Here is a 22,962-nt window from a genome sequence, read left to right as displayed (position 1 = left end):
TGTCTAAAACCTGTTGGAAGAGCAGGTGGGTTTGTTAAGCATTGTGCACACTTTAGAACAGAGACTTACTGGTATACAAGTTGGCAATTCACATGGAGAGAACCACCCAGTTGAGCTAGAGAATTGGTTCTAAACCTGTTGGAAGAGCAGGTGGGTTTGTTAAGTATTCTGTACACTTTAGAAATAGAGACTTACCAGTATACAAGTTGGTAATTCACATGGAGAACGACCAGTTGGAGCTAGAGAATTGTCTAAACCTGTTGGAAGAGCAGGTGGGTTTGTTAAGTATTTTGTACACTTTAGAAATAGAGACTTTACCAGTATACAAGTTGGTAATTCACATGGAGAAGCGACCAGTTGGAGCTAGAGAATTGTCTAAACCTGTTGGAAGAGCAGGTGGGTTTGTTAAGTATTCTGTACTCTTTTAGAAATAGAGACTTACCAGTATACAAGTTGGTAATTCACATGGGAGAACCGACCAGTTGAGCTAGAGAATTGTCTAAACCTGTTGGAAGAGCAGGTGGGTTTGTTAAGTATTCTGTACTCTCTAGAAATAGAGACTTACCAGTATACAAGTTGGTAATTCACATGGAGAAATGACCAGTTGGAGCTAGAGAATTGTCTAAACCTGTTGGAAGAGCAGGTGGGTTTGTTAAGTATTTTGTACACTTTAGAAATAGAGACTTACCAGTATACAAGTTGGTAATTCACATGGAGAATGACCAGTTGGAGCTAGAGAATTGTCTAAACCTGTTGGAAGAGCAGGTGGGTTTGTTAAATATTCTGTACACTTTAGAAATAGAGACTTACCAGTATACAAGTTGGTAATTCACATGGAGAACCACCAGTTGGAGCTAGAGAATTGTCTAAACCTGTTGGAAGAGCAGGTGGGTTTGTTAAGTATTCTGTACACTTTAGAAATAGAGACTTACCGGTATACAAGTTGGTAATTCACAAGGAGAACGACCAGTTGGAGCTAGAGAATTGTCTAAACCTGTTGGAAGAGCAGGTGGGTTTGTTAAGTATTCTGTACACTTTAGAAATAGAGACTTACCAGTATACAAGTTGGTAATTCACAAGGAGAACGACCAGTTGGAGCTAGAGAATTGTCTAAACCTGTTGGAAGAGCAGGTGGGTTTGTTAAGTATTCTGTACACTTTAGAAATAGAGACTTACCGGTATACATAGTTGGTAATTCACATGGAGAACGACCAGAGAGCTGGGTCTAAACCTGTTGGAAGAGCAGGTGGGTTTGTTAAGTATTCTGTACACTTTAGAAATAGAGACTTACCGTATACAAGGTAATAACATGACCATGGAGAACTAAACCTGTTGGAAGAGCAGGTGGGTTTGTTAAGTATTCTGTACACTTTAGAAATAGAGACTTACCGGTATACAAGTTGGTAATTCACATGGAGAACCGACCAGTTGGAGCTAGAGAATTGTCTAAACCTGTTGGAAGAGCAGGTGGGTTTGTTAAGTATTCTGTACACTTTAGAAATAGAGACTTACCGGTATACAAGTTGGTAATTCACATGGAGAACGACCAGTTGAGCTAGAGAATTGTCAAACCTGTTGGAAGAGCAGGTGGGTTTGTTAAGTATTCTGTACACTTTAGAAATAGAGACTTACCGTATACAAGTTGGTAATTCACAAGGAGAACCGAACAGTTGGAGCTAGAGAATTGTCTAAACCTGTTGGAAGAGCAGGTGGGTTTGTTAAGAATATTCTGCACACTTTAGAAATAGAGACTTACTGGTATACAAGTTAGTAATTCACAAGGAGTCAGACCAGTTGGAGCTAGAGAATTGTCTAAACCTGTGGGAAGAGCAGGTGGGTTTGTTAAGTATTCTGTACACTTTAGAAATAGAGACTTTTACTGGTATACAAGTTGGTAATTCACATGGAGAAGCGACCAGTTGGAGCTAGAGAATTGTCTAAAACCTGTTGGAAGAGCAGGTTGGGTTTGTTAAGTATTCTGTACACTTTAGAAATAGAGACTTACCAGTATACAAGTTGGTAATTCACAAGTAGAGCGAACCAGTTGGAGCTAAGAGAATTGTCTAAACCTGTTGGAAGAGCAGGTGGGTTTGTTAAGTATTCTGTTTTACTTTAGAAATAGAGACTTACTGGGTATACAAGTTGGTAATTCACAAGGAGAAACGACCAGTTGGAGCTAGAGGGTATGTCTAAACCTGTTGGAAGAGCAGGTGGGTTTGTTAAGTATTCTGTACACTTTAGAAATAGAGACTTGCAGGTATACAAGTTGGTAATTCACATGGAGAACGACCAGTTGGAGCTAGAAGAGATTGTCTAAACCTGTTGGAAGAGCAGGTGGGTTTGTTAAGTATTCTGTACACTTTAGAAATAGAGACTTACCAGTATACAAGTTGGTAATTCACATGGAGAATCGACCAGTTGGAGCTAGAGAATTGTCTAAACCTGTTGGAAGAGCAGGTGGGTTTGTTAAGTATTCTGTGTACTTTAGAAATAGAGACTTACCAGTATACAAGTTGGTAATTCTGGAGAACATTCCAGTTGTAGCTAGAGAATTGTCTAAACCTGTTGGAAGAGCAGGTGGGTTTGTTAAGTATTCTGTACACTTTAGAAATAGAGACTTACCAGTATACAAGTTGGTAATTCACAAGGAGAACGACCAGTTGGAGCTAGAGAATTGTCTAAACCTGTTGGAAGAGCAGGTGGGTTTGTTAAGTATTCTGTACACTTTAGAAATAGAGACTTACTGGTATACAAGTTGGTAATTCACAAGGAGAAGCGACCAGTTGGAGCTAGAGAATTGTCTAAACCTGTTGGAAGAGCAGGTGGGTTTGTTAAGTATTCTGTACACTTTAGAAATAGAGACTTACTGGGCCTCTAAATTGGTAATTCACATGGAGAACGACCAGTTGAGCTAGAGAAGTGTCTAAACCTGTTGGAAGAGCAAGTGGGTTTGTTAAATATTCTATACACTTTAAAAACACCAACTTACCAGCATACAAGTTGGTAATTCACATGCAGAGCCAACAGTTGGAGCTAGAGAATTGTCTAAACCTGTTGGAAGAGCAGATGGGTTTGTTAAGTATTCTGCACACTTTAGAAATAGAGACTTACTGGTATACAAGTTGGTAATTCACAAGGAGAATCGACCAGTTGGAGCTGGGGAATGTTCTAAACCTGTTGGAAGAGCAGGTGGGTTTGTTAAGTATTCTGTACACTTTAGAAATAGAGAGACTACGGGTATACAAGTTGGTAATTCACATGGAGAACGACCAGTTGGAGCTAGAGAATTGTCTAAACCTGTTGGAAGAGCAGGTGGGTTTGTTAAAGTATTCTGTGCACTTTAGAAATAGAGACTTACCAGTATACAAGTTGGTAATTCATAAGGAGAGCGACCAGTTAGAGCTAGAGAATTGTCTAAACCTGTTGGAAGAGCAGGTGGGTTTGTTAAAGTATTCTGTACACTTTAGAAATAGAGACTTACCAGTATACAAGTTGGTAATTCTGGGAGAGTACCACCAGTTGGAGCTAGAGAATTGTCTAAACCTGTTGGAAGAGCAGATGGGTTTGTTAAGTATTCTGTACACTTTAGAAATAGGGGACTCACGATATACAAGAATTGAGTAATTCACACAGGAGAACATGACCAGTTGGAGCTAGAGAATTGTCTAAACCTGTTGGAAGAGCAGGTGGGTTTGTTAAGTATTCTGTACACTTTAGAAATAGAGACTTACCAGTATACAAGTTGGTAATTCACATGGGAGAATGACCAGTTGAGCTAGAGAATTGTCTAAGCCTGTTGGAAGAGCAGGTGGGTTTGTTAAGTGATCTGTACACTTTAGAAATAGAGACTTACCAGTATACAAGTTGGTAATTCACATGGAGAGCGACCAGTTGTAGCTAGAGAATTGTCTAAACCTGTTGGAAAAGCAGGTGGGTTTGTTAAGTATTCTGTACACTTTAGAAATAGAGACTTACCAGGTATACAAGTTGGTAATTCACAAGGAGAGCGACCAGTTAGAGCTAGAGAGTTGTCTAAACCTGTTGGAAGGAGCAGGTGGGTTTGTTAAGTATTCTGTGCACTTTATGAATAGAGACTTACTGGTATACAAGTTGGTAATTCACAAGGAGAAACATTCAGTTGGAGCCAGAGAATTGTCTAAACCTGTTGGAAGAGCAGGTGGGTTTGTTAAGTATTCTGTACACTTTAGAAATAGAGACTTACCGGTATACAAGTTGGTAATTCACATGGAGAACGACCAGTTGGAGCTAGAGAATTGTCTAAACCTGTTGGAAGAGCAGGTGGGTTTGTTAAGTATTCTGTACACTTTAGAAATAGAGACTTACCAGTATACAAGTTGGTAATTCACAAGTAGAACGACCAGTTGGAGCTAGAGAATTGTCTAAACCTGTTGGAAGAGCAGGTGGGTTTGTTAAGTATTCTGTACACTTTAGAAATAGAGACTTACTGGTATACAAGTTGGTAATTCACAAGAGAGAACACCAGTTGGAGCTAGAGAATTGTCTAAACCTGTTGGAAGAGCAGGTGGGTTTGTTAAGTATTCTGTACACTTTAGAAATAGAGACTTACCGGTATACAAGTTGGTAATTCACATGGAGAACGACCAGTTGGAGCTAGAGAATTGTCTAAACCTGTTGGAAGAGCAGGTGGGTTTGTTAAGTATTCTGCACACTTTAGAAATAGAGACTTACCAGTATACAAGTTGGTAATTCACATGGAGAACCCACCAGTTGAGCTAGAGAATTGTCTAAACCTGTTGGAAGAGCAGGTGGGTTTGTTAAGTATTCTGTACTCTTTAGAAATAGAGACTTACCAGTATACAAGTTGGTAATTCACAAGGAGAAGCGACCAGTTGGAGCTAGAGAATGGTCTAAACCTGTTGGAAGAGCAGGTGGGTTTATTAAGTATTCTGTACACTTTGAAATAGAGACTCACCGGTATACAAGTTGGTAATTCACAAGGAGAACGACCAGTTGGAGCTAGAGAATTGTCTAAACCTGTTGGAAGAGCAGGTGGGTTTGTTAAGTATTCTGTACACTTTAGAAATAGAGACTTACCGGTATACAAGTTGGTAATTCACAAGGAGAATGACCAGTTGGAGCTAGAGAATTGTCTAAACCTGTTGGAAGAGCAGGTGGGTTTGTTAAGTATTCTGTACACTTTAGAAATAGAGACTACCAGTATACAAGTTGGTAATTCACATGGAGAACGACCAGTTGGAGCTAGAGAATTGTCTAAACCTGTTGGAAGAGCAGGTGGGTTTTGTTAAGTATTCTGTACTCTTTAGCAATAGAAGACTTACCTAGCATACAAGTTGGTAATTCACTGGGAGAGCGACCAGTTGGAGCTAGAGAATTGTCTAAACCTGTTGGAAGAGCAGGTGGGTTTGTTAAGTATTCTGTACACTTTAGAAATAGAGACTCACCAGTATACAAGTTGTGGTAATTCACATGGAGAACGACCAGTTGGGCTAGAGAATTGTCTAAACCTGTTGGAAGAGCAGGTGGGTTTGTTAAGTATTCTGTACACTTTAGAAATAGAGACTCACCTGTATACAGGTTGGTGAATTCACAGGGAGAGCCCACCAGTTGGAGCTAGAGAATTGTCTAAACCTGTTGGAAGAGCAGGTGGGTTTGTTAAGTATTCTGTACTTTTAGAAATAGAGACTTACCAGTATACAAGTTGGTAATTCACAAGGAGAACCACCAGTTGGAGCTAGAGAATTGTCTAAACCTGTTGGAAGAGCAGGTGGGTTTGTTAAGTATTTTGTACACTTTAGAATTAGAGACTTACCAGTATACAAGTTGGTAATTCACAAGGAGAACGACCAGTTGGAGCTAGAGAATTGTCTAAACCTGTTGGAAGAGCAGGGTGGGTTTGTTAAGTATTCTATACACTTTAGAAATAGAGACTTACCAGTATACAAGTTGGTAATTCACATGGCGATTGACCAGTTGGAGCTAGAGAATTGTCTAAACCTGTTGGAAGAGCAGGTGGGTTTGTTAAGTATTCTGTGCCCTTTTTGAAATAGGGACTCACCAGTATACAAGTTGGTAATTCAGGAGGAGAACGACCAGTTTGGGCTAGAGGGTGATACAAACCTGTTGGAAGAGCAGGTGGGTTTGTTAAGTATTCTGTACCTTTAGAAATAGAGACTCACCGGTATACAAGTTGGTAATTCACAAGGAGAACGACCAGTTGAGCTAGAATTGTCTAAACCTGTTGGAAGAGCAGGTGGGTTTGTTAAGTATTCTGTACACTTTAGAAATAGAGACTCACCAGTATACAAGTTGGTAATTCACATGGAGAACGACCAGTTGGAGCTAGAGAATTGCCTAAACCTGTTGGAGGAAGAAGGTGGGACATTTAAGTATTCTGTGCACTTTAGAAATAGAGGACTCACCGGTATCCAGGTTGGTGATTCACATGGAGAACGACCAGTTGGAGCTAGAGAATTGTCTAAACCTGTTGGAAGAGCAGGTGGTTTGTTAAATATTCTGTACACTTTAGAAATAGAGACGCACCGTATACAAGTTGGTAATTCACATGGAGAACGACCAGTTGGAGCTAGAGAATTGTCTAAACCTGTTGGAAGAGCAGGTGGGTTTGTTAAGTATTCTGTACACTTTAGAAATAGAGACTTACCAGTATACAAGTTGGTAATTCATGGAGAACCACCAGTCAGAGCTAGAGAAATATCCAAACCTGTATTAAGAGCAGGTGGGTCTGTTAAGTATTCTATACATTTTAGAAATAGAGACTCATCGTATACAAGTTGGTAATTCACATGGAGAACTGACAAATTGGAGCTAAATAATCCTCTAAACCTGTTGGAAGAGCAGGTGGGTTTGTTAAGTATCCTGTACACTTTAGAAATAGAGATTCACTAGTATACAAGTTGGTAATATACATGCACAACCACCAGGTAGAGCTAGAGAATTGTCTAAACCTGTTGGAAGAGCAGGTGGGTTTGTTAAGTATTCTGTACACTTTAGAAATAGAGACTTACCAGTATACAAGTTGGTAATTCACATGGAGAACCACCAGTTGGAGCTAGAATTGTCTAAACCTGTTGGAAGAGCAGGTGGGTTTGTTAAGTATTCTGTACACTTTAGAAATAGAGACTTACCAGTATACAAGCTGGTAATTCACATGGAGAAATGACCAGTTGGAGCTAGAGGAATTGTCTAAACCTGTTGGAAGAGAGCAGGTGGGTTTGTTAAGTATTCTGTACACTTTAGAAATAGAGACTTACCAGTATACAAGTTGGTAATTCACATGGAGAAGTCCAGTTGGAGCTAGAGAATTGTCTAAACCTGTTGGAAGAGCAGGTGGGTTTGTTAAGTATTCTGTACACTTTAGAAATAGAGACTTACCAGTATACAAGTTGGTAATTCACAAGGAGAAGAGCGACCAGTTGGAGCTAGAGAATTGTCTAAACCTGTTGGAAGAGCAGGTGGGTTTGTTAAGCATTCTGTACACTTTAGAAACAGAGACTTCACCAGTATACAAGTTGGTAATCTCACAAGGAGAACGCACCCAGTTGGAGCTAGAGAATTGTCTAAACCTGTTGGAAGAGCAGGTGGGTTGGCATAAGTATTCTGTACACTTTTAGAAATAGAGACTTACCAGTTATACAAGTTGGTAATTCACATGGAGAACGACCAGTTGGAGCTAGAGAATTGTCTAAACCTGCTGGAAGAGCAGGTGGGTTTGTTAAGTATTCTGTACACTTTAGAAATAGAGACTCACTGGTATACAAGTTGGTAATTCACAAGGAGAGCGCACCAGTTGGAGCTAGAGAATTGTCTAAACCTGTTGGAAGAGCAGGTGGGTTTGTTAAGTATTCTGTACACCTTTAGAAATAGAGACTTACCAGTATACAAGTTGGTAATTCACATGGAGGAAACGACCAGTTGGAGCTAGAGAATTGTCTAAACCTGTTGGAAGAGCAGGTTGGGTTTGTTAATATTCTGTACACCACTAGAAATAGACTCGGCTTCAGTATGGCAAGTTGGTAAATTACAAGGAGAATCACCAGTTGGAGCTAAGTATACTTCAAACCTGTTGGAAGAGCAGGTGGGTTTGTTAAGTATTCTGCACACTTTAGAAATAGAGACTTACCAGTATACAAGTTGGTAATTCTACATGGAAAGCAACTCAGTTGGAGTTTAAGGGAATGCCTAGAATCCTGTTGGAAGAGCAGGTGGGTTTGTTAAGTATTCTGTACTCTTTAAATAAAGAACTACAGTATACATGTTAATTCTAAGGAAGAAACATCCAGCTGGAGCTAGAGACTGGTTCAAACCTGTTGGAAGAGCAGGTGGGTTTGTTAAGTATTCTGTACACTTGGGAAATAGAGACTCACTCAGCATACAAGCTGGTAATTCACATGGAGAACGCACCAGTTGGAGCTGTGAGAATTGTCCTAAGCCTGTTGGAAGAGCAGGTGGGTTTGTTAAGTATTCTGTAAATGTCAGAAATAGGAGACTCTACCCGTATACAGGTTGGTGGTTCACATGTTGAGCCACCAGTTGGAGCTAGAGAATTGTTCAAACCTGTTTGAAGAGCAGGTGGGTTTGTTAAGTATTCTGTACACTTTAGAAATAGAGACTTCCACCAGTATACAAGTTGGTAAATCTACAAGGAGAACGACCAGTTGGAGCTAGAGGAATTGTCTAACCTGTTGGAAAGGCAGGCGGGTTTGTTAAGTATTCTGTACTCTTTTGAAATAGAGACACCAGTATACAAGTTGGTAATTCACAAGGAGAGCGACCAGTTGGAGCTAGAGAATTGTCTAAACCTGTTGGAAGACCTGCTGGGTTTGTTAAGCATTCTGCACACTTTGAATTCAGAGACTTACCAGCATACAAGTTGGTAATTCACATGAAGGCAATCCAGTTGGAGCTAGAGACTGCTCTAAACCTGTTGGAAGAGCAGGTGGGTTTGTTAAGTATTCTGGTACATTTTACCACTAGAGACTTACTCAATATACAAGTTGGTAATTCCAAAGGACAATCACAAATTGGAGCTAAGAGAATTGTCTCAACCTGTTGGAAGAGCAGGTGGGTTTGTTAAGTATTCTGTACATTTAGAAATAGAGACTCACCAGTATACAAGTTGGTAATTCACATGGAGAAACGACCAGTTGGAGCTAGAGGGTTGTCTAAACCCGTTGGAAGAGCAGGTGGGTTTGTTAAGTATTCTGTACACTTTAGAAATAGAGACTTACCAGTATACAAGTTGGTAATTCACATGGAGACGACCAGTTGGAGCTAGAGAATTGTCTAAACCTGCTGGAAGAGCAGGTGGGTTTGTTAAGTATTCTGTACACTTTAGAAATAGAGACTTACCAGTGATATACAAGCTGGTAATTCACATGGAGAGCGACCAGTTGGAGCTAGAGAATTGTTCAAACCTGTTGGAAGAGCAGGTGGGTTTGTTAAGTATTCTGTACACTTTAGAAATAAAGAGACTAGCGGTATACAAGTTGGTAATTCACATGGAGAACGACCCAGTTGGAGCTAGAGAATTGTCTAAACCTGTTGGAAGAGCAGGTGGGTTTGTTAAGTATTCTGCACACTTTAGCCCTAGAGACTTAGCAGTATACAAGTTGGTAATTCACATGGAGAAACGACCAGTTGGAGCTAGAGAATTGTCTAAACCTGTTGGAAGAGCAGGTGGGTTTGTTAAGCATTCTGTACACTTTAGAAATAGAGACTTACCAGCATACAAGTTGGTAATTCACATGGAGGAGAACCCACCAGCTGGAGCTAGAGAAGTGTCTAAACCTGTTGGAAGAGCAGGTGGGTTTGTTAAGTATTCTGTACACTTTAGAAATAGAGACTCACGGTATACAAGCTGGTAATCTCACATGGAGAACGACCAGTTGGGCTAGAGAATGGTTCAAACCTGTTGGAAGAGCAGGTGGGTTTGTTAAGTATTCTGTACACTTTAGAAATAGAGACCTACCAGTATACAAGCTGGTAATTCACATGGAGAACGACCAGTTGAAGCTAGAAGAATTGTCTAAACCTGTTGGAAGAGCAGGTGGGTTTGTTAAGCATTCTGTACACTTAGAAATAGAGACTTACCAGTATACAAGTTGGTAATTCACATGGAGAACCACCAGTTGGAGCTAGAGGAATTGTCTAAACCTGCTGGAAGAGCAGGTGGGTTTGTTAAGTATTCTGTACACTTTAGAAATAGAGACCCACCGGTATACAAGTTGGTAATTCACATGGAGGAAGCACCAGCTAGAGAATTGTCTAAACCTGTTGGAAGTGGGTTTGTTAAGTATTCTGTACACTTTAGAAATGAGAGAGACTTACCAGTATACAAGTTGGTAATTCACATGGAGGCGACCAGTTGGAGCTAGGGTTGTCTAAACATCTTGAAGAGCATTGTTAATATTCACACTTTAAAACACCGGTATACAAGTTGGTAATTCAAGGAGAACGTGACCAGTTGGAGCTAGAGAATTGTCTAAACCTGTTGGAAGAGCAGGTGGGTTTGTTAAGCATTCTGCACACCCTTAGAAATATAGACCCTGCAGTCAGTACAAGCTGGTAATTCACATGGAGAACCAATTCAGTTGGAGCTGAGGGAAATTGTCTAAACCTGTTGGAAGAGCAGGTGGGTTTGTTAAGTATTCTGTACACTTTAGAAATAGAGACTCACTAGGATAAAGTAATTACGAGAATGACCAGCGGAGAGAATTGTTTGGAACCCCATGTAGAACCACCGGTCATTTAAAGGGAGAAGACCATTTGTTGCTAGAGAATTGTCTAAACCTGTTGGAAGAGCAGGTGGGTTTGTTAAGTATTCTGTACACTTTAGAGTTAGAGACTTACCAGTATACAAGTTGGTAATTCACAAGGAGTAACCCACCAGTTGGAGCTAGAGAATTGTCTAAACCTGCTGGAAGAGCAGGTGGGTTTGTTAAGTATTCTGCACAAATTAGAAATAGAGACGCTACCAGCGGAATACAAGTTGGTAATTCACAAGGAGAACGACCAGTTGGAGCTAGAGAACCTTGTTCAAACCTGTTGGAAGAGCAGGTGGGTTTGTTAAGTATTCTGTACACTTTTGAAATAGAGAGACTCACCGGTATACAAGTTGGTAATCTGGGCCAAGGAGAACCACCAGTTGGAGCTAGAGAATTGTCTAAACCTGTTGGAAGAGCAGGTGGGTTTGTTAGGTATTCTGTACACTTTAGAAATAGAGACTCACCAGTATACAAGTTGCAAAATCACAAGGAGAGCGACCAGTTGGAGCTAGAGAAATTGTCTAAACCTGTTGGAAGAGCAGGTGGGTTTGTTATTCTGTACTCTTTAGAAATAGAGACAAGTATACAAGTTGAGTAATCACAAGGGAACGACCAGTTAGAGCTAGAGAATTGTCTATTGGAAGAGCAGGTGGGTTTGTTAAGTATTCTGTACACTTTAGAAATAGAGACTCACGGTATACAAGTTGGTAATTCACATGGAGAGCGACCAGTTGGAGCTAGAAGAATTGTTCAAACCTGTTGGAAGAGCAGGTGGGTTTGTTAAGTATTCTGTACACTTTAGAAATAGAGACTTACCAGTATACAAGTTGGTAATTCACATGGAGAGCCACCAGTTGGAGCTAGAGAATTGTCTAAACCTGTTGGAAGAGCAGGTGGGTTTGTTAAGTCTTCTGTACACTTTAGAAATAGAGAGCTTACCAGTATACAAGTTGGTAATTCACAATGGGAGACCGACCAGTTGGAGCTAGAGAAATTGTCTAAACCTGCTGGAAGAGCAGGTGGGTTTGTTAAGCATTCTGTACACTTTAGAAATAGAGACTCACCAGTATACAAGTTGGTAATGGCCATGGAGAACGACCAGTTGGAGCTAGAGAATTGTCTCAAACCTGCTGGAAGAGCAGGTGGGTTTGTTAAGTATTCTGTACACTTTAGAATAAGAGATCTACCAGTATACAAGTTGGTAATTCACATGGAGAACCACCAGTTGGAGCTAGAGAATTGTCTAAACCTGTTGGAAGAGCAGGTGGGTTTGTTAAGTATTCTGTACACTTTAGAAATAGAGACTTACCAGTATACAAGTTGGTAATTCACATGGAGAACCACCAGTTGGAGCTAGAGAATTGTCTAAACCTGTTGGAAGAGCAGGTGGGTTTGTTAAGCATTCTGTACACTTTGAAAATAGAGACCTTACCAGTATACAAGTTGGTAATTCACTGGGAGAGCTAACCAGCTGGAGCTAGAGAATTGTCTAAACCTGCTGGAAGAGCAGGTGGGTTTTGCAAGTATTCTGTACACCTTAGAAATAGAGGACTTACCGGCATACAAGTGGGTAATTCACAATGGAGAGACGCACCAGTTGGAGCTAGAGAATTGTCTAAACCTGTTGGAAGAGCAGGTGGGTTTGTTAAGTATTTTGACAGACGGAATAGAGACTTACCGGTATAAGTTGGTAATAACATGGAGAAACCACCGTTGAGAGAATTGTTTTAAACCTGTTAAGAGCAGGGGGCTGAAAGCACATTTGTAAGATGGAAGAGAGACGCAATGGCAGTATCATATGGAATGCACGTTAGAAATCCCACGTTGGAAGAGCAAACCCTTGCTACTGCCGCCATTCTAGAGACTTACCTATACAAGTTGGTAACACATGTCCACCGCCGTAGTTTTGCACCAAGTTTCAAACCAGAAGAGCAGGTTTGTTAAGTATTCTGTACACTTTAGAAATAGAGGACCCAATGGCATACAAGCTGGTAATTCACAAAGGAGAATGACCAGTTGGAGCTAGAGAATTGTCTAAACCTGCTGGAAGAGCAGGTGGGTTTGTTAAGTATTCTGCACACTTTAGAAATAGAGACTTACCAGTATACAAGTTGGTAATTCACATGGAGAACGACCAGTTGGAGCTAGAGAATTGTCTAAACCTGTTGGAAGAGCAGGTGGGTTTGTTAAGTATTCTGTACACTTTAGAAATAGAGACTTACCGGTATACAAGTTGGTAATTCACATGGAGAAGCCACCAGTTGGAGCTAGAGAATTGTCTAAACCTGTTGGAAGAGCAGGGTGGGTTTGTTAAGCATTCTGTACACTTTTGAAATAGAGACTCCTACCTATCCACAAGTTGGTAATTCACAAGGAGAGCCACCAGTTGGAGCTAGAGAATTGTCTAAACCTGTTGGAAGAGCAGGTGGGTTTGTTAAGTATTCTGTACACTTTAGAAATAGAGACTTACAGTATACAAGTTGGTAATCTCACATGGAGAACGACCAGTTGGAGCTAGAGAATTGTCTAAACCTGTTGGAAGAGCAGGTGGGTTTGTTAAGTATTCTGTACACTTTAGAAATAGAGACTTACCAGTATACAAGTTGGTAATTCACATGGAGAACGACCAGTTGGAGCTAGAGAATTGTCTAAACCTGTTGGAAGAGCAGGTGGGTTTGTTAAGTATTCTGTACACTTTAGAAATAGAGACTTACCTCGTATACAAGTTGGTAATTCACATGGAGAACGACCAGTTGGAGCTAGAGAATTGTCTAAACCTGTTGGAAGAGCAGGTGGGTTTGTTAAGTATTCTGTACACTTTAGAAATAGAGACTTACCAGTATACAAGTTGGTAATTCACATGGAGAACGACCAGTTGGAGCTAGAGAATTGTCTAAACCTGTTGGAAGAGCAGGTGGGTTTGTTAAGTATTCTGTACACTTTAGAAATAGAGACTTACCAGGTATACAAGTTGGTAATTCACATGGAGAACCACCAGTTGGAGCTAGAGAATTGTCTAAACCTGTTGGAAGAGCAGGTGGGTTTGTTAAGTATTCTGTACACTTTAGAAATAGAGACTTACCAGTATGCAAGTTGGTAATTCACATGGAGAACGACCAGTTGGAGCTAGAGAATTGTCTAAACCTGTTGGAAGAGCAGGTGGGTTTGTTAAGTATTCTGTACACTTTAGAAATAGAGACTTACCAGTATACAAGTTGGTAATTCACAAGGAGAACGACCAGTTGGAGCTAGAGAATTGTCTAAACCTGTTGGAAGAGCAGGTGGGTTTGTTAAGTATTCTGTACACTTTAGAAATAGAGACTTACCAGTATACAAGTTGGTAATTCACATGGAGAACGACCAGTTGGAGCTAGAGAATTGTCTAAACCTGTTGGAAGAGCAGGTGGGTTTGTTAAGTATTCTGTACACTTTAGAAATAGAGACTTACCAGTATACAAGTTGGTAATCACACATGGAGAACCACCAGTTGGAGCTAGAGAATTGTCTAAACCTGTTGGAAGAGCAGGTGGGTTTGTTAAGTATTCTGTACACTTTAGAAATAGAGACTTACCAGTATACAAGTTGGTAATTCACATGGAGAACGACCAGTTGGAGCTAGAGAATTGTCTAAACCTGTTGGAAGAGCAGGTGGGTTTGTTAAGTATTCTGTACACTTTAGAAATAGAGACTTACCAGTATACAAGTTGGTAATTCACAAGGAGAACGACCAGTTGGAGCTAGAGAATTGTCTAAACCTGTTGGAAGAGCAGGTGGGTTTGTTAAGTATTCTGTACACTTTAGAAATAGAGACTTACCAGGTATACAAGTTGGTAATTCACATGGAGAACGACCAGTTGGAGCTAGAGAATTGTCTAAACCTGTTGGAAGAGCAGGTGGGTTTGTTAAGTATTCTGTACACTTTAGAAATAGAGACTTACCAGTATACAAGTTGGTAATTCACAAGGAGAACGACCAGTTGGAGCTAGAGAATTGTCTAAACCTGTTGGAAGAGCAGGTGGGTTTGTTAAGTATTCTGTACACTTTAGAAATAGAGACTTACCAGTATACAAGTTGGTAATTCACATGGAGAACGACCAGTTGGAGCTAGAGAATTGTCTAAACCTGTTGGAAGAGCAGGTGGGTTTGTTAAGTATTCTGTACACTTTAGAAATAGAGACTTACCAGTATACAAGTTGGTAATTCACATGGAGAACGACCAGTTGGAGCTAGAGAATTGTCTAAACCTGTTGGAAGAGCAGGTGGGTTTGTTAAGTATTCTGTACACTTTAGAAATAGAGACTTACCAGTATACAAGTTGGTAATTCACATGGAGAACCACCAGTTGGAGCTAGAGAATTGTCTAAACCTGTTGGAAGAGCAGGTGGGTTTGTTAAGTATTCTGTACACTTTAGAAATAGAGACTTACCAGTATTCACAAGGAGAAGGTGTTGGTAATGTTGGAAGAGCATGGAGAAGTATTCTGTACACTTTAGAAATAGAGACTAAGCATGTTGGTAATTCAGAAGGAGAACCACCAGTTGGAGCTAGAGAATTGTCTAAACCTGTTGGAAGAGCAGGTGGGTTTGTTAAGTATTCTGTACACTTTAGAAATAGAGACTTACCAGTATACAAGTTGGTAATTCACATGGAGAACGACCAGTTGGAGCTAGAGAATTGTCTAAACCTGTTGGAAGAGCAGGTGGGTTTGTTAAGTATTCTGTACACTTTAGAAATAGAGACTTACCAGTATACAAGTTGGTAATTCACATGGAGAACGACCAGTTGGAGCTAGAGAATTGTCTAAACCTGTTGGAAGAGCAGGTGGGTTTGTTAAGTATTCTGTACACTTTAGAAATAGAGACTTACCAGTATACAAGTTGGTAATTCACATGGAGAACGACCAGTTGGAGCTAGAGAATTGTCTAAACCTGTTGGAAGAGCAGGTGGGTTTGTTAAGTATTCTGTACACTTTAGAAATAGAGACTTACCAGTATACAAGTTGGTAATTCACATGGAGAACGACCAGTTGGAGCTAGAGAATTGTCTAAACCTGTTGGAAGAGCAGGTGGGTTTGTTAAGTATTCTGTACACTTTAGAAATAGAGACTTACCAGTATACAAGTTGGTAATTCACATGGAGAACGACCAGTTGGAGCTAGAGAATTGTCTAAACCTGTTGGAAGAGCAGGTGGGTTTGTTAAGTATTCTGTACACTTTAGAAATAGAGACTTACCAGTATACAAGTTGGTAATTCACATGGAGAACGACCAGTTGGAGCTAGAGAATTGTCTAAACCTGTTGGAAGAGCAGGTGGGTTTGTTAAGTATTCTGTACACTTTAGAAATAGAGACTTACCAGTATACAAGTTGGTAATTCACATGGAGAACGACCAGTTGGAGCTAGAGAATTGTCTAAACCTGTTGGAAGAGCAGGTGGGTTTGTTAAGTATTCTGTACACTTTAGAAATAGAGACTTACCAGTATACAAGTTGGTAATTCACATGGAGAACGACCAGTTGGAGCTAGAGAATTGTCTAAACCTGTTGGAAGAGCAGGTGGGTTTGTTAAGTATTCTGTACACTTTAGAAATAGAGACTTACCAGTATACAAGTTGGTAATTCACATGGAGAACGACCAGTTGGAGCTAGAGAATTGTCTAAACCTGTTGGAAGAGCAGGTGGGTTTGTTAAGTATTCTGTACACTTTAGAAATAGAGACTTACCAGTATACAAGTTGGTAATTCACATGGAGAACGACCAGTTGGAGCTAGAGAATTGTCTAAACCTGTTGGAAGAGCAGGTGGGTTTGTTAAGTATTCTGTACACTTTAGAAATAGAGACTTACCAGTATACAAGTTGGTAATTCACAAGGAGAACGACCAGTTGGAGCTAGAGAATTGTCTAAACCTGTTGGAAGAGCAGGTGGGTTTGTTAAGTATTCTGTACACTTTAGAAATAGAGACTTACCAGTATACAAGTTGGTAATTCACATGGAGAACGACCAGTTGGAGCTAGAGAATTGTCTAAACCTGTTGGAAGAGCAGGTGGGTTTGTTAAGTATTCTGTACACTTTAGAAATAGAGACTTACCAGTATACAAGTTGGTAATTCACATGGAGAGCGACCAGTTGGAGCTAGAGAATTGTCTAAACCTGTTGGAAGAGCAGGTGGGTTTGTTAAGTATTCTGTACACTTTAGAAATAGAGACTTACCAGTATACAAGTTGGTAATTCACAAGAAGAGCAGGTGGAGAACACTTTAGACCAGTTGGAGCTAGAGAATTGTCTAAACCTGTTGGAAGAGCAGGTGGGTTTGTTAAGTATTCTGTACACTTTAGAAATAGAGACTTACCAGTATACAAGTTGGTAATTCACATGGAGAACGACCAGTTGGAGCTAGAGAATTGTCTAAACCTGTTGGAAGAGCAGGTGGGTTTGTTAAGTATTCTGTACACTTTAGAAATAGAGACTTACCAGTATACAAGTTGGTAATTCACAAGGAGAACGACCAGTTGGAGCTAGAGAATTGTCTAAACCTGTTGGAAGAGCAGGTGGGTTTGTTAAGTATTCTGTACACTTTAGAAATAGAGACTTACCAGTATACAAGTTGGTAATTCACATGGAGAACGACCAGTTGGAGCTAGAGAATTGTCTAAACCTGTTGGAAGAGCAGGTGGGTTTGTTAAGTATTCTGTACACTTTAGAAATAGAGACTTACCAGTATACAAGTTGGTAATTCACATGGAGAACGACCAGTTGGAGCTAGAGAATTGTCTAAACCTGTTGGAAGAGCAGGTGGGTTTGTTAAGTATTCTGTACACTTTAGAAATAGAGACTTACCAGTATACAAGTTGGTAATTCACATGGAGAACGACCAGTTGAGCTAGAGAATTGTCTAAACCTGTTGGAAGAGCAGGTGGGTTTGTTAAGTATTCTGTACACTTTAGAAATAGAGACTTACCAGTATACAAGTTGGTAATTCACATGGAGAACGACCAGTTGGAGCTAGAGAATTGTCTAAACCTGTTGGAAGAGCAGGTGGGTTTGTTAAGTATTCTGTACACTTTAGAAATAGAGACTTACCAGTATACAAGTTGGTAATTCACAAGGAGAACGACCAGTTGGAGCTAGAGAATTGTCTAAACCTGTTGGAAGAGCAGGTGGGTTTGTTAAGTATTCTGTACACTTTAGAAATAGAGACTTACCAGTATACAAGTTGGTAATTCACATGGAGAACGACCAGTTGGAGCTAGAGAATTGTCTAAACCTGTTGGAAGAGCAGGTGGGTTTGTTAAGTATTCTGTACACTTTAGAAATAGAGACTTACCAGTATACAAGTTGGTAATTCACATGGAGAACGACCAGTTGGAGCTAGAGAATTGTCTAAACCTGTTGGAAGAGCAGGTGGGTTTGTTAAGTATTCTGTACACTTTAGAAATAGAGACTTACCAGTATACAAGTTGGTAATTCACATGGAGAACGACCAGTTGGAGCTAGAGAATTGTCTAAACCTGTTGGAAGAGCAGGTGGGTTTGTTAAGTATTCTGTACACTTTAGAAATAGAGACTTACCAGTATACAAGTTGGTAATTCACATGGAGAACGACCAGTTGGAGCTAGAGAATTGTCTAAACCTGTTGGAAGAGCAGGTGGGTTTGTTAAGTATTCTGTACACTTTAGAAATAGAGACTTACCAGTATACAAGTTGGTAATTCACATGGAGAACGACCAGTTGGAGCTAGAGAATTGTCTAAACCTGTTGGAAGAGCAGGTGGGTTTGTTAAGTATTCTGTACACTTTAGAAATAGAGACTTACCAGTATACAAGTTGGTAATTCACAAGGAGAACGACCAGTTGGAGCTAGAGAATTGTCTAAACCTGTTGGAAGAGCAGGTGGGTTTGTTAAGTATTCTGTACACTTTAGAAATAGAGACTTACCAGTATACAAGTTGGTAATTCACATGGAGAACGACCAGTTGGAGCTAGAGAATTGTCTAAACCTGTTGGAAGAGCAGGTGGGTTTGTTAAGTATTCTGTACACTTTAGAAATAGAGACTTACCAGTATACAAGTTGGTAATTCACATGGAGAACGACCAGTTGGAGCTAGAGAATTGTCTAAACCTGTTGGAAGAGCAGGTGGGTTTGTTAAGTATTCTGTACACTTTAGAAATAGAGACTTACCAGTATACAAGTTGGTAATTCACAAGGAGAACGACCAGTTGGAGCTAGAGAATTGTCTAAACCTGTTGGAAGAGCAGGTGGGTTTGTTAAGTATTCTGTACACTTTAGAAATAGAGACTTACCAGTATACAAGTTGGTAATTCACATGGAGAACGACCAGTTGGAGCTAGAGAATTGTCTAAACCTGTTGGAAGAGCAGGTGGGTTTGTTAAGTATTCTGTACACTTTAGAAATAGAGACTTACCAGTATACAAGTTGGTAATTCACAAGGAGAACCACCAGTTGGAGCTAGAGAATTGTCTAAACCTGTTGGAAGAGCAGGTGGGTTTGTTAAGTATTCTGTACACTTTAGAAATAGAGACTTACCAGTATACAAGTTGGTAATTCACATGGAGAACGACCAGTTGGAGCTAGAGAATTGTCTAAACCTGTTGGAAGAGCAGGTGGGTTTGTTAAGTATTCTGTACACTTTAGAAATAGAGACTTACCAGTATACAAGTTGGTAATTCACATGGAGAACGACCAGTTGGAGCTAGAGAATTGTCTAAACCTGTTGGAAGAGCAGGTGGGTTTGTTAAGTATTCTGTACACTTTAGAAATAGAGACTTACCAGTATACAAGTTGGTAATTCACATGGAGAACGACCAGTTGGAGCTAGAGAATTGTCTAAACCTGTTGGAAGAGCAGGTGGGTTTGTTAAGTATTCTGTACACTTTAGAAATAGAGACTTACCAGTATACAAGTTGGTAATTCACATGGAGAACGACCAGTTGGAGCTAGAGAATTGTCTAAACCTGTTGGAAGAGCAGGTGGGTTTGTTAAGTATTCTGTACACTTTAGAAATAGAGACTTACCAGTATACAAGTTGGTAATTCACATGGAGAACGACCAGTTGGAGCTAGAGAATTGTCTAAACCTGTTGGAAGAGCAGGTGGGTTTGTTAAGTATTCTGTACACTTTAGAAATAGAGACTTACCAGTATACAAGTTGGTAATTCACAAGGAGAACGACCAGTTGGAGCTAGAGAATTGTCTAAACCTGTTGGAAGAGCAGGTGGGTTTGTTAAGTATTCTGTACACTTTAGAAATAGAGACTTACCAGTATACAAGTTGGTAATTCACATGGAGAACGACCAGTTGGAGCTAGAGAATTGTCTAAACCTGTTGGAAGAGCAGGTGGGTTTGTTAAGTATTCTGTACACTTTAGAAATAGAGACTTACCAGTATACAAGTTGGTAATTCACATGGAGAACGACCAGTTGGAGCTAGAGAATTGTCTAAACCTGTTGGAAGAGCAGGTGGGTTTGTTAAGTATTCTGTACACTTTAGAAATAGAGACTTACCAGTATACAAGTTGGTAATTCACAAGGAGAACGACCAGTTGGAGCTAGAGAATTGTCTAAACCTGTTGGAAGAGCAGGTGGGTTTGTTAAGTATTCTGTACACTTTAGAAATAGAGACTTACCAGTATACAAGTTGGTAATTCACATGGAGAACGACCAGTTGGAGCTAGAGAATTGTCTAAACCTGTTGGAAGAGCAGGTGGGTTTGTTAAGTATTCTGTACACTTTAGAAATAGAGACTTACCAGTATACAAGTTGGTAATTCACAAGGAGAACGACCAGTTGGAGCTAGAGAATTGTCTAAACCTGTTGGAAGAGCAGGTGGGTTTGTTAAGTATTCTGTACACTTTAGAAATAGAGACTTACCAGTATACAAGTTGGTAATTCACATGGAGAACGACCAGTTGGAGCTAGAGAATTGTCTAAACCTGTTGGAAGAGCAGGTGGGTTTGTTAAGTATTCTGTACACTTTAGAAATAGAGACTTACCAGTATACAAGTTGGTAATTCACAAGGAGAACGACCAGTTGGAGCTAGAGAATTGTCTAAACCTGTTGGAAGAGCAGGTGGGTTTGTTAAGTATTCTGTACACTTTAGAAATAGAGACTTACCAGTATACAAGTTGGTAATTCACATGGAGAACGACCAGTTGGAGCTAGAGAATTGTCTAAACCTGTTGGAAGAGCAGGTGGGTTTGTTAAGTATTCTGTACACTTTAGAAATAGAGACTTACCAGTATACAAGTTGGTAATTCACAAGGAGAACGACCAGTTGGAGCTAGAGAATTGTCTAAACCTGTTGGAAGAGCAGGTGGGTTTGTTAAGTATTCTGTACACTTTAGAAATAGAGACTTACCAGTATACAAGTTGGTAATTCACATGGAGAACGACCAGTTGGAGCTAGAGAATTGTCTAAACCTGTTGGAAGAGCAGGTGGGTTTGTTAAGTATTCTGTACACTTTAGAAATAGAGACTTACCAGTATACAAGTTGGTAATTCACATGGAGAACGACCAGTTGGAGCTAGAGAATTGTCTAAACCTGTTGGAAGAGCAGGTGGGTTTGTTAAGTATTCTGTACACTTTAGAAATAGAGACTTACCAGTATACAAGTTGGTAATTCACATGGAGAACGACCAGTTGGAGCTAGAGAATTGTCTAAACCTGTTGGAAGAGCAGGTGGGTTTGTTAAGTATTCTGTACACTTTAGAAATAGAGACTTACCAGTATACAAGTTGGTAATTCACAAGGAGAACGACCAGTTGGAGCTAGAGAATTGTCTAAACCTGTTGGAAGAGCAGGTGGGTTTGTTAAGTATTCTGTACACTTTAGAAATAGAGACTTACCAGTATACAAGTTGGTAATTCACATGGAGAACGACCAGTTGGAGCTAGAGAATTGTCTAAACCTGTTGGAAGAGCAGGTGGGTTTGTTAAGTATTCTGTACACTTTAGAAATAGAGACTTACCAGTATACAAGTTGGTAATTCACAAGGAGAACGACCAGTTGGAGCTAGAGAATTGTCTAAACCTGTTGGAAGAGCAGGTGGGTTTGTTAAGTATTCTGTACACTTTAGAAATAGAGACTTACCAGTATACAAGTTGGTAATTCACATGGAGAACGACCAGTTGGAGCTAGAGAATTGTCTAAACCTGTTGGAAGAGCAGGTGGGTTTGTTAAGTATTCTGTACACTTTAGAAATAGAGACTTACCAGTATACAAGTTGGTAATTCACATGGAGAACGACCAGTTGGAGCTAGAGAATTGTCTAAACCTGTTGGAAGAGCAGGTGGGTTTGTTAAGTATTCTGTACACTTTAGAAATAGAGACTTACCAGTATACAAGTTGGTAATTCACAAGGAGAACGACCAGTTGGAGCTAGAGAATTGTCTAAACCTGTTGGAAGAGCAGGTGGGTTTGTTAAGTATTCTGTACACTTTAGAAATAGAGACTTACCAGTATACAAGTTGGTAATTCACATGGAGAACGACCAGTTGGAGCTAGAGAATTGTCTAAACCTGTTGGAAGAGCAGGTGGGTTTGTTAAGTATTCTGTACACTTTAGAAATAGAGACTTACCAGTATACAAGTTGGTAATTCACAAGGAGAACGACCAGTTGGAGCTAGAGAATTGTCTAAACCTGTTGGAAGAGCAGGTGGGTTTGTTAAGTATTCTGTACACTTTAGAAATAGAGACTTACCAGTATACAAGTTGGTAATTCACATGGAGAACGACCAGTTGGAGCTAGAGAATTGTCTAAACCTGTTGGAAGAGCAGGTGGGTTTGTTAAGTATTCTGTACACTTTAGAAATAGAGACTTACCAGTATACAAGTTGGTAATTCACAAGGAGAACGACCAGTTGGAGCTAGAGAATTGTCTAAACCTGTTGGAAGAGCAGGTGGGTTTGTTAAGTATTCTGTACACTTTAGAAATAGAGACTTACCAGTATACAAGTTGGTAATTCACATGGAGAACGACCAGTTGGAGCTAGAGAATTGTCTAAACCTGTTGGAAGAGCAGGTGGGTTTGTTAAGTATTCTGTACACTTTAGAAATAGAGACTTACCAGTATACAAGTTGGTAATTCACAAGGAGAACGACCAGTTGGAGCTAGAGAATTGTCTAAACCTGTTGGAAGAGCAGGTGGGTTTGTTAAGTATT

General features: G+C 40.0%; 1 protein-coding gene across 1 annotated transcript in view; it reads left to right on the top strand.

Annotated features, from left to right (window-relative positions):
- The first annotated feature begins 1,200 nt into the window (after window positions 1–1,200).
- Window positions 1,201–22,962, top strand: part of LOC143251767 (uncharacterized) — a 39,528-nt gene continuing 17,766 nt past the window's right edge. Inside the window, exons 1-2 of the mRNA XM_076503010.1 lie at window positions 1,201–1,242; window positions 3,138–3,312. Of these exons, the coding sequence (XP_076359125.1) occupies window positions 1,201–1,242; window positions 3,138–3,312 (217 nt within the window). The remainder of the gene's footprint in view (window positions 1,243–3,137; window positions 3,313–22,962) is intronic.

This window comes from Tachypleus tridentatus, chromosome 6 (genome assembly GCF_004210375.1).
Source record: "Tachypleus tridentatus isolate NWPU-2018 chromosome 6, ASM421037v1, whole genome shotgun sequence".
Classification (NCBI taxonomy): Eukaryota; Metazoa; Arthropoda; class Merostomata; order Xiphosura; family Limulidae; genus Tachypleus; species Tachypleus tridentatus.
The sequence above is the reverse complement of the archived record's forward strand: the minus strand, read 5'-3'. Positions and strand labels throughout refer to the sequence as shown.